Raw genomic sequence first — 11762 nt, 5'->3', positions numbered from 1 at the left:
GACTCTTGCTCTTTTCTACTGCTACAGACAGACTAACACGGCCACCCATCTTGATCTATTATAAGAACACAGCAATTAAGGATCTAACTGATTTCTCTGGGACAAAGCCAAGAAGTTCCTTAGGCCAATCCTAGGCATTGTTAGTTACTTTCTTTCTCTTGCTACCTTGGCTTTGTGTCAGAAGGAGAGAGCCCTAATACCTTATTTGCTGCCAGTAAAGAGAGAGCTTGTGTGTGTATAAAAATATACGCTCTCTAACACAACACTAATATATACTAACTATAGCTAAAGGTAAAGGTTCCCTTGCTCGCAAGCCAGTCAAGTCCAACTCTAGGGTTGCGGTGCTCATCTCCGTTTCAAAGCCGAAGAGCCGGCGCTGTCCGAAGACGTTTCCGTGGTCATGTGGCTGGCATGACTAAACACCAAGGCGCACGGAACGCTGTTACCTTCCCACCGAAGTGGTACCTATTTATCGACTTGCAATTTCTTGCTTTCGAACTGCTAGGTTGGCAGGAGCTGGGGCCACAGACGGGAGCTCACTCCGTCATGCGGCGCACTCGGGTCTCGAACTGCTGAACTACCGACCTTCCACAGCCTGCAGTTCAGCGTCTTAACCACTTGAGACACCGCAGCTCAATTATATTATAGATTATATTATAATCCCTTTATACTGAATCAGACCCTCGGTCCATCAAAGTCAGTCTTGTCTACTCAGAGTGGTAGCAGCTCTCCAGCAGCTCTCACATCGCCTGGTCCTTTTAACTGGAGATGCCAGGGACTGAACCTGGGACCCTTTGCCTGCCAAACAGAAGCTCTTCCACTGAGCCACGGCCCCTCTGGTGATCAGAGACAGGGCTTTTTCAGCGGTGGCCCCTCACCTGTGCAATGCTCTTCCCTTTGTGGCCTGCTTGGCACCTACCCTACTCTCTTTCAGCATAGGAGGTTTTGAATGAGTAAATAGATGCTATTGTCATTAACGGAATATGAAAGGGCACGGGATCAAACAAGGGAGCAACACGAGCAAGACTGTTCGCCCAAACCTGCATAAAGTCCAGAGATCAGCAGCAACATCCCCAATCTACAGAAGAGGATTTGAGGCTGAAAGCCCATGGGGGAGGGTGGGCATACTGGGGCTAAATTGTATGCACAATGCACATGGCAGAACATGTTTACCGCTTTACGTTTCCATACTTTTCGGAACACAAGTCAGTGTTAACAAGCTGAAACTATTATTTTAAAACAGAAAGTGTTCCGATCCTAAACACCAGCAATGGGAATGGCTACTACGAATCTCACATTCCCCTCTTTAGACCTGGAACCAAGAGCAGCTCCACCCACTGTAGTGCCTGCAATTCCACCCCACCCCACCCCCCGTACCTTCTCCTGATACTGCCGCCGAGAGGAGTCCAGAGACTGGATAAGTGCTGTGGCATGCCCGATGAACATGGCATAACAGGTGGCCCCCACGATCATGCTCAGCATGGTCAGCCAGATATCGGTCATGCTCTCTGGCGCCTGCCGGCCGTACCCAATGCACAACATGTGGCTCATGGACTTGAAGAGGGCGAAGGAATACTTTTCGCTCCAAGAGTCATTCTGGAAGGGGGAGAGAGAGAGAGAGAGAGAGAGAGACTCTGCCTCAGACAGATAGCAGCCAAGGCCGACAGAGAGAGTTCAGTGACGTTAATTCAAGCTGTGGTTTCTGCTCAGAAGCGTTAGAGCGCACAGTGCTGAGAGCCGGATGCACCAGCGCTTGAGTTCCATAGAAACCAGCTACATACATTCACACAGGAAGGCCCCAGTGAGTTTAGATTATAGCTCTACCACAGACTGAACACCCGAAGTTGCCTTATACTGAAGCACACCATCGGGCCTTCACGTTAGGTCTACTTAGACTGGCAGCGGATCTCCAGGGTCTCAGGCAGCAGGCTTTCACGTTACCTACTGCCTGGTCCTTTCAGCTGGACATGCCGGGGATTGAACCTGGGACCTTCAGCATACCAAGCAGACACCCTACCACTGAGCCACGACCCCCTCCCCCTTAACAGAACAGGCCTTAAGGAAGACATCTCTAAGTCTCAGAGCTGTGCAGAGGGGCTAGTAAAAGAGACAGATGGGTAATAAGAAGACCATGTAATGTAATGCTAGGCGAATGCAGAAATGGCATTGCCTTGAGCAGGGCTGAGTATTCCACATCTGCACAAGCAAGCAAATTACCAACTATTGAGTACAGAGTCAGCATTGTCAGAAGTTTATTTAAAAAAAAATACTAGCTTTCTAGCAAAGACACGAGGATGTGAGCAATGAGCGGAACTTCCAGAGGAAGCAATTTAGTGCCTTGTGGCACAATAAACCATTTACTTACCATAAATTCTTGTTCCTGGTAGGGGCAGGAGGGCTTTGGGATTGTCCCTTCCACTCAGACTGAAGACAGAGCCAATTTACTAACCTAAAGAGGAGGATTTCCTAGAGCAAAATGCAGAAAAGCTAGAAACCTCTACCGCTTTATGAACCACAGGAAGAGAAAAGCCAACATGGCTGAACAGTAGGAAACCAAAAAGAAACAACAGACCCAGGCAGCAAACAGGACTATACAGGACAGAGGAACATGAAGGAATGTGCTGCTTCAGAGGGCCTGCCCTCACAAGAGGCTGTCATTTGGAAAGAAGAACAATCCCATCTCAGGAGGAAATTCCTTCTATAGTACAGAGTTACGTATGGTAAACAAAATTCCCTTTAGAGACAGGAGGCAAGACATACATCCCTGGGGCCGGGGACTACCATGAGATGCTGGTTTGCCAATCGTAGGGTCCTACCCTTCCTGTGTGTGCCAACTGGTCACAAGGCCTCTTTTACCAGGCCCCAGGAAATTGACTCCTTTTCCTTTGTAGATGCTACCTGTGATAGAAGGACTCCCAGTGTTCCCTCTAAGCTGAGTTAGTGTGAGCTAGCTCACAGTTTTTTAGCCTACGGCTCACAGATTTTTGTCTTAGCTCAGGAAGGGTGGCTCCAGAGCAAACTAATGTATGCAGTAGCCAAATCACTCGCTCACAGCTTTAATGCCAGTAGCTCACAAAGTAGAATTTTTGCTCACAAGACTCCACAGCTTAGAGGAAACATTGCTCTGGACCTACCCTGATAATTAACTTTTTTTTCAATCGACTTTTTTTTTTTTGATCAAGAATTCTCTCCTGCTTGGAGCTTTCAGCGATCAAACTATTCTCTGCACCCTCCAGAATCAGGGAGGATTTTATTTATTTATTATTTTTATTTTATTAGATTTGTATCCCGCCCTCCCTGCACAGCAGGCTCAGGGTGGGTTCCATCATGCACAATATACAAAAACAGTTATAACTGATTGAAATACATCAAATAAAATATATAGGGCACCTCTAACCAGAGCCAGATCTGACTCATTGGAGCACTGGAGGGGAGGTCTAATAAAGTGTGGACGTCCACTGCCTCAGCTAAAAGCCTGGCGGAAGAGCTCCATCGTGCAGGTCCTGCAGAACTGTAAAAGGTCCCGCAGGGCCATGATCTCATAGGGGAGCTAAATAAAATCCTCCTTGATTTTCTTCTGGAGGGTGCAGAGAACAATTTGATAGCTGAAAGCTCCAACCAGCTGACATGCCAGTGTGGTGTAAGGGCTCTTTTTGTAGCAGGTACTCATTTGCATATTAAGTGACACACCCCTAATGTAGCCAATCCTCCAAGAGCTTACAGTAGCCCCTGTAAGAAGAGCTCTGTAAGCTCTTGGAGGATTGGCTACATTAGGGGGTGTGGCCTAATATGCAAAGGAGTTCCTGCTACAAAAAGAGCCCTAAGTCTTGGATTCCAGTCTGGAGTGCTGGGTTTGATCCCCACTCCTCCTCCACACGAAGCCAGCTGGGTGACCATGGGCCAGTCCCAGTTCTCCTGGAGCCCCCTCAGCCCCACCTGCCTCACCAGGCACCTGCTGTGGGGAGAGGAAGGCGATTGTAAGCCACTTTGAGACCCCTTAAGGTAGAGAAAAGCACAGTATAAATGCCTACTCCTCTTCTCGTGACTTCAGGCATCTAGAGCCACCTGATTAAGGCTACCATCTGTGGCTTCGACTGTCCTAGCGGAGGTAGCAAGATTCATTCCTTTCACCAGCCTCCTGATTTCCAGCCACTAGTTCAGGAGTACTTCATCCCGCTGGAGACAGAGATCATCTCACTGTTGGTAGGCAAACTGTCTAAACGATAGCAGAAGGTTCCGGAGCAGTCCGACATGGAACTGGGACCCGTCCACCCCATCTAGACTTGTGACCATTATTCCCAAAAGTTGGGTTGGTCACGAGGCCTGGCTGCTCGGAAGATAAATCTTGCCAACCTGGCCGTCACCTCTGTTCGCATAAAATGAATGTGTGGGTACTCGACAGAAGGATTCCCAGGGGCTTCAACCTTCTGAGCAAGTCTGAGCAGTTGTTCTTCCTGTTTACTACAAAACTAATGCCTTGAGGGCCTGCCGCCAGAGGCTGAACACCCCGGGAGCACCTCTCCTAGGAGGGGAAAGCGTATGATCCAGGTATAGGAAGAGGCCCAGCAAACTCAATGACCACTTTAAGCTTTGGCAAATGTCCTGGGTGCTCCCATGAGCTCAAGTGGGAGGGCTCAGAAATCAGAACACTTTTGGTTGCATAAGAACCGCAAGGTCTCTTCTGTGCAAAGGTTACACAGGACCATGCAAGACAGTCTCCAATGCATCGAGAGAGGTGAAGAAGTCCTGGAGTTTGACGGCCTGCCCAATCAGTTTCAAGGCTTCCATCAGCAGCAGAGCATTTATATGTCTCAGGTCTACGATTGTCCTTACATTTCGAATTCTACCCTGGACTACTATTCTTAGTAAAAGGTAAAGGTTCCCTTGCTCGAAAGCCAGTCGAATCCGACTCTAGGGTTGCAGTGCTCATCTCCATTTCAAAGCCAAAGAGCCAGCGCTGTCTGAAGACATTTCCGTGGTCATGAGGCCGGCATGACTAAGCACCAAGGTGCATGGAACGCTGTTACCTTCCCACCGAAGTGGTCCCTATTTATATACTTGCAATTTCTTGCTTTCGAACTGCTAGGTTGGCAGGAGCTGGAACTAGAGACAGGAGCTCACCCCGTCTTGCGGCACCCGGGTCTTGAACTGCTGAACTACTGACCTTCCACAGCCTGCAGTTCAGCGTCTTAACCACTTGAGCCACCACAGCTCCACTATTCTTAGTACTTCAGTACTAAGGAAAGCACCGAACACCACGGCCCTACAGAATTAGTCCCATAGCCTTTAGCACTTGAGGAATCCTGAGGAAATAAGAGAATTCTTCTCCCTCATGGATTTTGGTGAGGCTACTGACAGTCCTGACCCACGCATCTATGCAGAGTAAGGCCAAGAAAAATCATACTATGGGGCTGGGATCATGGGTGTCCTGACATCCGGTGGGGTGCAGGTTTCCCCCAGCCTTGGATAAGGCAGGGATCCCTAGTGTGCTTAGTGCAAACTCTGTGCCTGATGACCTGGGAGCACAGAATGCACTTGGATTATCCCACTTAAAAGAAGAGCTGAGGCTCAGTGGAAGAGCCTCTGCTTTTGCGTGTAGAAGGTTGGAGGTTTAATCCCCGGCATCTCCAGTTAAAAGGACCAGCCAGTATCATGTGAAAGACCTCCGCCTGCTGCCCAGCTAAGTAGACAATACTGACCTTAATGGACCGATGCTTCTGATGCAGTATGAGGCAGCTTAATGTGTATGGGTAATATCTGGACTTTTGTGGTTGCTTGGAAGAACCCAAGGACTGCTGAGGTTCTTTTTCCTTTCTCCTCCTGTCTGACAGAAGCCCCACCAAAGCCACTTCCAGGGGCTCCCCAAACAGCCTACAAATAGCCAGGCAAGATTGAGAACCCAGGAGGCTCATCCCAATGGCAGATGTTTCCCTTGGTTGACACTTCTGCTGTTGTTCCGGAGCCAAGTTGGCTACCAAAGGATCCGACAGAAGGACAATCTGCAAAGAGGTTTTTCTCTTAATCCATTCTTAACCGCCAGGGGCTGATTAGGATCCAGGGCTACAGATTCGTCCCACCACATATAGGTTGCTCAAGCCAAGACGGAATGGAACTGGTGAGGCCTGGGATCTCCTCTCCAAGGCCACTGCAGCCCCTCTCCCCCCGCCCCCCACATACACACTCTTGTCGCAGAGGTCGCTTGGGGGGCTGCCTCTTCCCTCCAACAGAACAGTTCCTGCGAACAGAAGCTCAGCCGCTAGAGTCCAGCTGATACAGATGTTTGGTTCTGTCCACGATATTGTCCGGAAGGTGATACGATTTGTTGAGCAGGCAGCGTGCTATCTCTGCTCCAGCTGCGGCCAGTCCCATCCTACCCTGACAAGCCTGTCAAAAGAGACTGATGGATGTTTTGAAGGCCCTCCAAGAAACATCACCCCAGAGAGCCCTGAGCAAAGGGAGATGAAGGGCCTTCCCTCCACTTCCTTTTCCTTGGTGAACCGTAAGGTGTGAACTGACTTGGCAAGGGATTCAGGAACAAAATCTGCTGGGAACAGACGGTTCAGACACAGACCACAGAGTTCCCCCTCCTCTTCCTCCCCCTTCCTCTGAGGAGTATCTGCTTGGCAAAAGCCCAACCCTCTTCCCCTTCCCTTGTTCTAGGGCAGGGGTGGCCAAACTGTGAGAGCCGCATGCGGCTCTTTCACACATATTGTGCAGCTCCCGGCAGGGCAGCTGGGGAAGCTAAATATCATTAGCAAACAAATATCATTGGACAAATGAATATCATTATCAATATCTGCTTTTACCGCTTTTGTTATTATTTTTGGCAGTCTTATTTAATGTTAATGAAAAAGCAAATCTGCATATTTCCCAGTAAAACGGTGTCATATTTGTTCATGTCTTGTGGCTCTCAAACATCTGACGTTTAGTGTATATGTGGCTCTTGTGTTAAATGAGTTTGGCCATCCCTGTTCTAGGGCATCAGGGCAAGGAGGGAGATGAAGAGGAAGCCGGCCAATGGGCTAGTGAAGCACGAGTGGAGGCCGCCATTCTTCAGGAGCGCAGAAAACAGGCCGAATCCGGCACAACCTGCAGCTTGGGGTTTTTGTTACTGCTGCTAAAGAAAAGGAAGTTTCTAGCCTTTAGGCTGGACAGCTGGTGGGGAGGGGGGTGCTTGGTGCCGTGTCAGAAGCCAGAGAGGGCTGGTGAATCTGTTTCCAGGAGATACTCCCAAAGCATCTCAGGCCGCACCAGCAAAACCAGAATCGATTATACAAAAGAAAAGAAATCACACCGGTGAGCTTAATTTGCATAAATGAGGCAGGGTGAAGAACGCAGCTGGTGCTGGTGCCAGGTTGACATTGCCCAGACACAGGGTTTTCATCCTTTCTTTATCAGAGTATTCACAGCTGTGCAGAGGTGAAATGATCCCCAGGCGCCTGATAGCTGGAACCCTCCCTGACACACACACACACATACACGACCCAATCACACATCACTCTTAGAGCCAAAAATAATGGTGAGAAGGAAAACCCCAGCTTAAGTGGAGCCTACCCCGTGTCTCTGTGAGAGTCTCTGTCCTGAGCAAGACTCCTGTACAGGAAGGAGGTGAGCGCAGAAGAGAGACAACGGACAATCTCCTTGGTAGGCAGGTAAATGAGCTGCGGTGGCTCAAGTGGTTAAGACGCTGAACTGCAGGCTGTGGAAGGTCAGTAGTTCAGCAGTTCGAGACCCGAGTGTGCTGCATAACGGAGTGAGCTCCCGTCTCTAGTTCCAGCTCCTGCCAACCTAGCAGTTCGAAAGCAAGAAATTGCAAGTAGATAAATAGGTACCACTTCGGTGGGAAGGTAACAGTGTTCCGTGCGCCTGGGTGTTTAGTCATGCCGGCCACATGACCACGGAAACGTCTTTGGACAGCGCTGGCTCTTTGGCTTTGAAACGGAGATGAGCACCGCAACCCTAGAGTCAGACTTGACTGGCTTTCGAGCAAGGGAACCTTTACCTTTTTAAATGAGCTTTATCCCTGCACCAGAGGCGGATGAAAGATGCAAGGGAACCTTTACCTTTTTAAATGAGCACCAGAGGCGGATGAATGACCCAGCCAACGTTCCCTCTAAGTGCAGAGACTATCTGTTTTCTAAGCTAGCTAGCACCTGTGACCGGTGGGAAGTCCTAGGCTTTGCTGAAAACCCAATGGCTTGAATTCAACTATGCAAAAGTGGACACTAAATGGATTTAGCACTGTTTCACTTGAGCAGGATCTTGTGCAGCTCCTACAGTGCTAAGAGAGCGCACCAGATCTTGTGCAGGTAGAAACGTAAACGGGGTACGAGAAGTATGACTTAGGGCAGGAGGCAACAATGGTCTTTTTCTTGCATTTCCGCCTCCATGAGAGCTCTGATGCAAGTGGAAACTTTGCACTAGTTCCAGCTCAGAGCGAGTAAGAAATCCCAAGTCCTCAGAGGGAGATCACATCAAGCCTCGTGATAAACCCCAGTTCAGTCTGGGGAGGTGCACATTGGTTTCTGAAATATCAAGAAACAAATATCGGATACGTGTCCCCTTTATTCCTTTTGCGCAGTGACTGACCTACTTGTCTTACGTCGAGAGCAGAAGGGCACTGCTGACACAGGGTGGCACCCGACACCCTGGAGGAGCAGCCCAAGATACCGTGGCTGATGGTATTGCATCCTAGGGCTTAATATTATGCTGTTATTATTAGGTCCTGGAGTTTATCGCAGGAATGGCACCTGTCTGGGAAAGGAAGGGAAGCAAGGCTCAGTCGTGTGCATGCCCCGGGGGGCTGCAAGACACGAAGGAGAGGCGTGAGCCAGAGGCGCACCGCTCTGCAAGAGGATACTCCTCCACGGCTCCTGCTCTGCATGCAGAAGTTCCCCTGGAATCTTCAGTTAAAGGGTCTCTAGAAGCAGCCTGGGGAAGACTCTTCTCTAACGGAGGCCCCGGAGAGCAGCTGCCGCCACTCAAAACTGGCAAATGGGTCGCAAGCCTCAGGCTAAGGCAACTTCAGATGTCTGTCTCCTTTCTGAGGACACAAAGGCTTCCCATTTATTAAATCGCACGCAGCCGTGGTATCTGGGTGCTCACGAGCCACCAGTGGCTCTTTTGAGCCCTGTTCCCCCAATGGGGTGCCCACGCCCTGTTGCAGACGAGTGGGCAAGGCCCTCATTCAGTGAGGCTTGTGTTTGGCACTGCAGGTGGTTCCCATAAGTGCTATGGGCGGAACAGGTAACCTGCAAGCCTCCCTGAGGTGCAGGCCTCCTGCAAGGGGTGGAAGTGAGCGCGCCTCATTTGGTTGACGGTAGCTGCAAATGTGGCTCTCTGCGAGTTGTGGAGAACATCCCATTGGCCCACCAATAGCCACAGAACCTCAGAGAAACAAAATAAGGGAGTCCACGGTTAAGGGAGAAGGAAAGGCAGCAAGGAATGACCAGGCACAAGCAAGCTCTACAGGTGCTTCGTTCCCATTGGAGAGGGGATCAAAGGCATTAAGGACAGAAGAGGAAGTTCCCAGAGAAGGGGGCACCACTGAAGAGGAAGTGTGAGGCAGGAGTCAGGGAGAATTTGTAAGGGAGCAGGAGACTTATCAATGGCAGAGACTCCCACAGAGAAGCACTGGGCAGCCTCCTACACAAGATCTCAAGGAGTCAGCTATCAGGAAGTGAGAATATGAACTAAGTTGCCAGGGCTGGCCCCAGCATATTTTGCACCCTAGGCGAGGATCCCTTCTAGTGCCCCCCGTGCCCTCCATGCAGCAAGGAATGACCAGGCACAAACAAGCTCTACAGGGGCTTCGTTCCCATTGGAGAGGGGAGCAAAGACATTAAGTAAGGACAGAAGAGGAAGGCCCAGAGAAGAGGGCACCACTGAAGAGGAAGTGTGAGGCAGGAGTCAGGGAGAATTTGTAAGGGAGCAGGAGACTTATCAACGGCAGAGACTCCCACAGAGAAGCACTGGGCAGCCTCCTACACAAGATCTCAAGGAGTCAGCTATCAGGAAGTGAGGATATGAACTAAGTTGCAGGCCAGCCCTTTCCAGCTGTCACTGAGTTCCTTTGTGCACCCCAGGACTGGGGGGATGCAATGGAGGTCCTGCCCTCTTACTCACCACCATGCCATTGATGGAAACCCAGCAGTCGCTCGGGAAATCCTGGAGCATCGGCACAAGGAACTGGAGGCACCCGTCCCAGTGACACAGGAGAAGCATCATGCCGATAAGATTGATGATCCGCATTACAGCACTAGCCAGATCATACGTCATATGGAAAATCTGCGGCGGTGGTGAAGGGAGAAAGAGAAAAATGAATGAACTGTGTTTAGAAAGGCAGACTAGGAGAGCCAAATTCAAATCTCCTCTCACCAAGTGACCTGGGGCAAGCTGTTGTCTGTTCCTGGCCTAGCCTACCTCGAAGGATTGTTGTGAGAATAAAATGGAGTGCGGAGTAACCATGAACATCAGGCATAAGAACATAAGAGAAGCCAATGTTGGATCAGGCCAATGGCCCATCCGGTCCAACACTCTGTCACACAGTGGCCAAAAATACCAGGTGCCATCAGGAGGTCCACCAGTGGGGCCAGGACACTAGGAGCCCTCCCACTGTTGCCCCCCCCCAAGCACCAAGAATACAGAACATCACTTGCCCTAGCCTGAGAGTTCCTATCTATACCTTGTGGCTAATAGCCACTGATGGACTTCTGGACTGCAGTCTGCAGTCCTTGGAGGACAGATGTCATTTAAAAAGTGTAGTAAAATACTTAAATATAAAATGAAAGAGGCCCCAACTTCAGGAAAAACTACTATCAAAATGAAAGTAAGGCGGAAGATCAAGCGGTCATGTATAACACCAGTTAAGAGCATGGGTTAGGAAGTCTCAGGTTCGAGTTTTGCCACTGCCACTAACTCCATGAGCTACTCGGTATCTCAGCCTCGGCACCCAAATCTGCCCTCAGAGCAGGCCACCACCAAGATTCCGCCTACGTCACTGTTCTAAGAGGACCTGAGGAGGCTTGCTGAGACCTACGGCCCAAGCAGAGAAGCCCTAGGCAGGCTGGTGATTCCCCTTTAGGATTGACTACATTGATCCAGTTGCCCACAATGCAGCTGCTTGGCCACGCAATCCCGCAAGAGTCTTCCTGGGGCAGAATCCCACCAAGGGCCACATAACCATCTTCTCTGCCTCATATCGAGCCTCAAGCCTTCCATTCACACTAAACAGGACAGCTGCTGATTCGGCTGCAACCCTACAACTTAAATCTTCCTTTTGCAGAGAGTTATTATTTGTAGTATGTCACCCAGCAGCCAGGTGTCAGAACCCACAGCCAACAACGTAGTACACGTTTATCGGGAAAGGTAATACTTTATTGAAGAGCTATAGATGCATTAACATAGGCGCTGTTAAGAATGGCAGCTGCCCATCGGGCATAATAGGATATAGGGTATTCGTATGCACCCCCCCACACACTGCCCTGGCCAATTAGCCACACTCCCGCGCGCGGGAGATGGAGCTCAGGCCGTTAGCGCTGAAGCTGGGAACCAACCTCTCTCCCACGGTTCCACTGAAGCTAGACATCACACCACCTGTACAACTTAGAGATAAGCATTACAGCAGCGAAGAAGCACAGAAAGAATGCAGCGGCAATTAGTAGTCAACAGATCTCCCCAACCCTCATGGCAGCATAGCTGACACCAGGGTTCTGGGCCTATAATCTGGGAGACGTGGATTCAAGCCACCATTTTGCCACGAC

The 11762-nt window shown here is 50.0% G+C and overlaps 1 protein-coding gene across 1 annotated transcript in view; it reads right to left on the bottom strand.

Moving 5' to 3' along the window:
* HCN2 (hyperpolarization activated cyclic nucleotide gated potassium channel 2) overlaps window positions 1–11762 on the bottom strand; it is a gene marked incomplete at its 3' end in the record, with an annotated part of 79965 nt that overhangs the window by 12421 nt on the left and 55782 nt on the right. Inside the window, exons 3-4 of the mRNA XM_015429762.1 lie at window positions 10126–10287; window positions 1378–1596 (exon numbers count right to left, since the gene is read on the bottom strand). Of these exons, the coding sequence (XP_015285248.1) occupies window positions 1378–1596; window positions 10126–10287 (381 nt within the window). The remainder of the gene's footprint in view (window positions 1–1377; window positions 1597–10125; window positions 10288–11762) is intronic.

The sequence above is a fragment of the Gekko japonicus genome, unplaced genomic scaffold (genome assembly GCF_001447785.1).
Source record: "Gekko japonicus isolate JY-2015 unplaced genomic scaffold, Gekko_japonicus_V1.1 scaffold953, whole genome shotgun sequence".
NCBI classification, from domain to species: domain Eukaryota; kingdom Metazoa; phylum Chordata; class Lepidosauria; order Squamata; family Gekkonidae; genus Gekko; species Gekko japonicus.
Note: the sequence above shows the minus strand (reverse complement) of the source record. Positions and strands in the feature narration are given on the sequence as shown.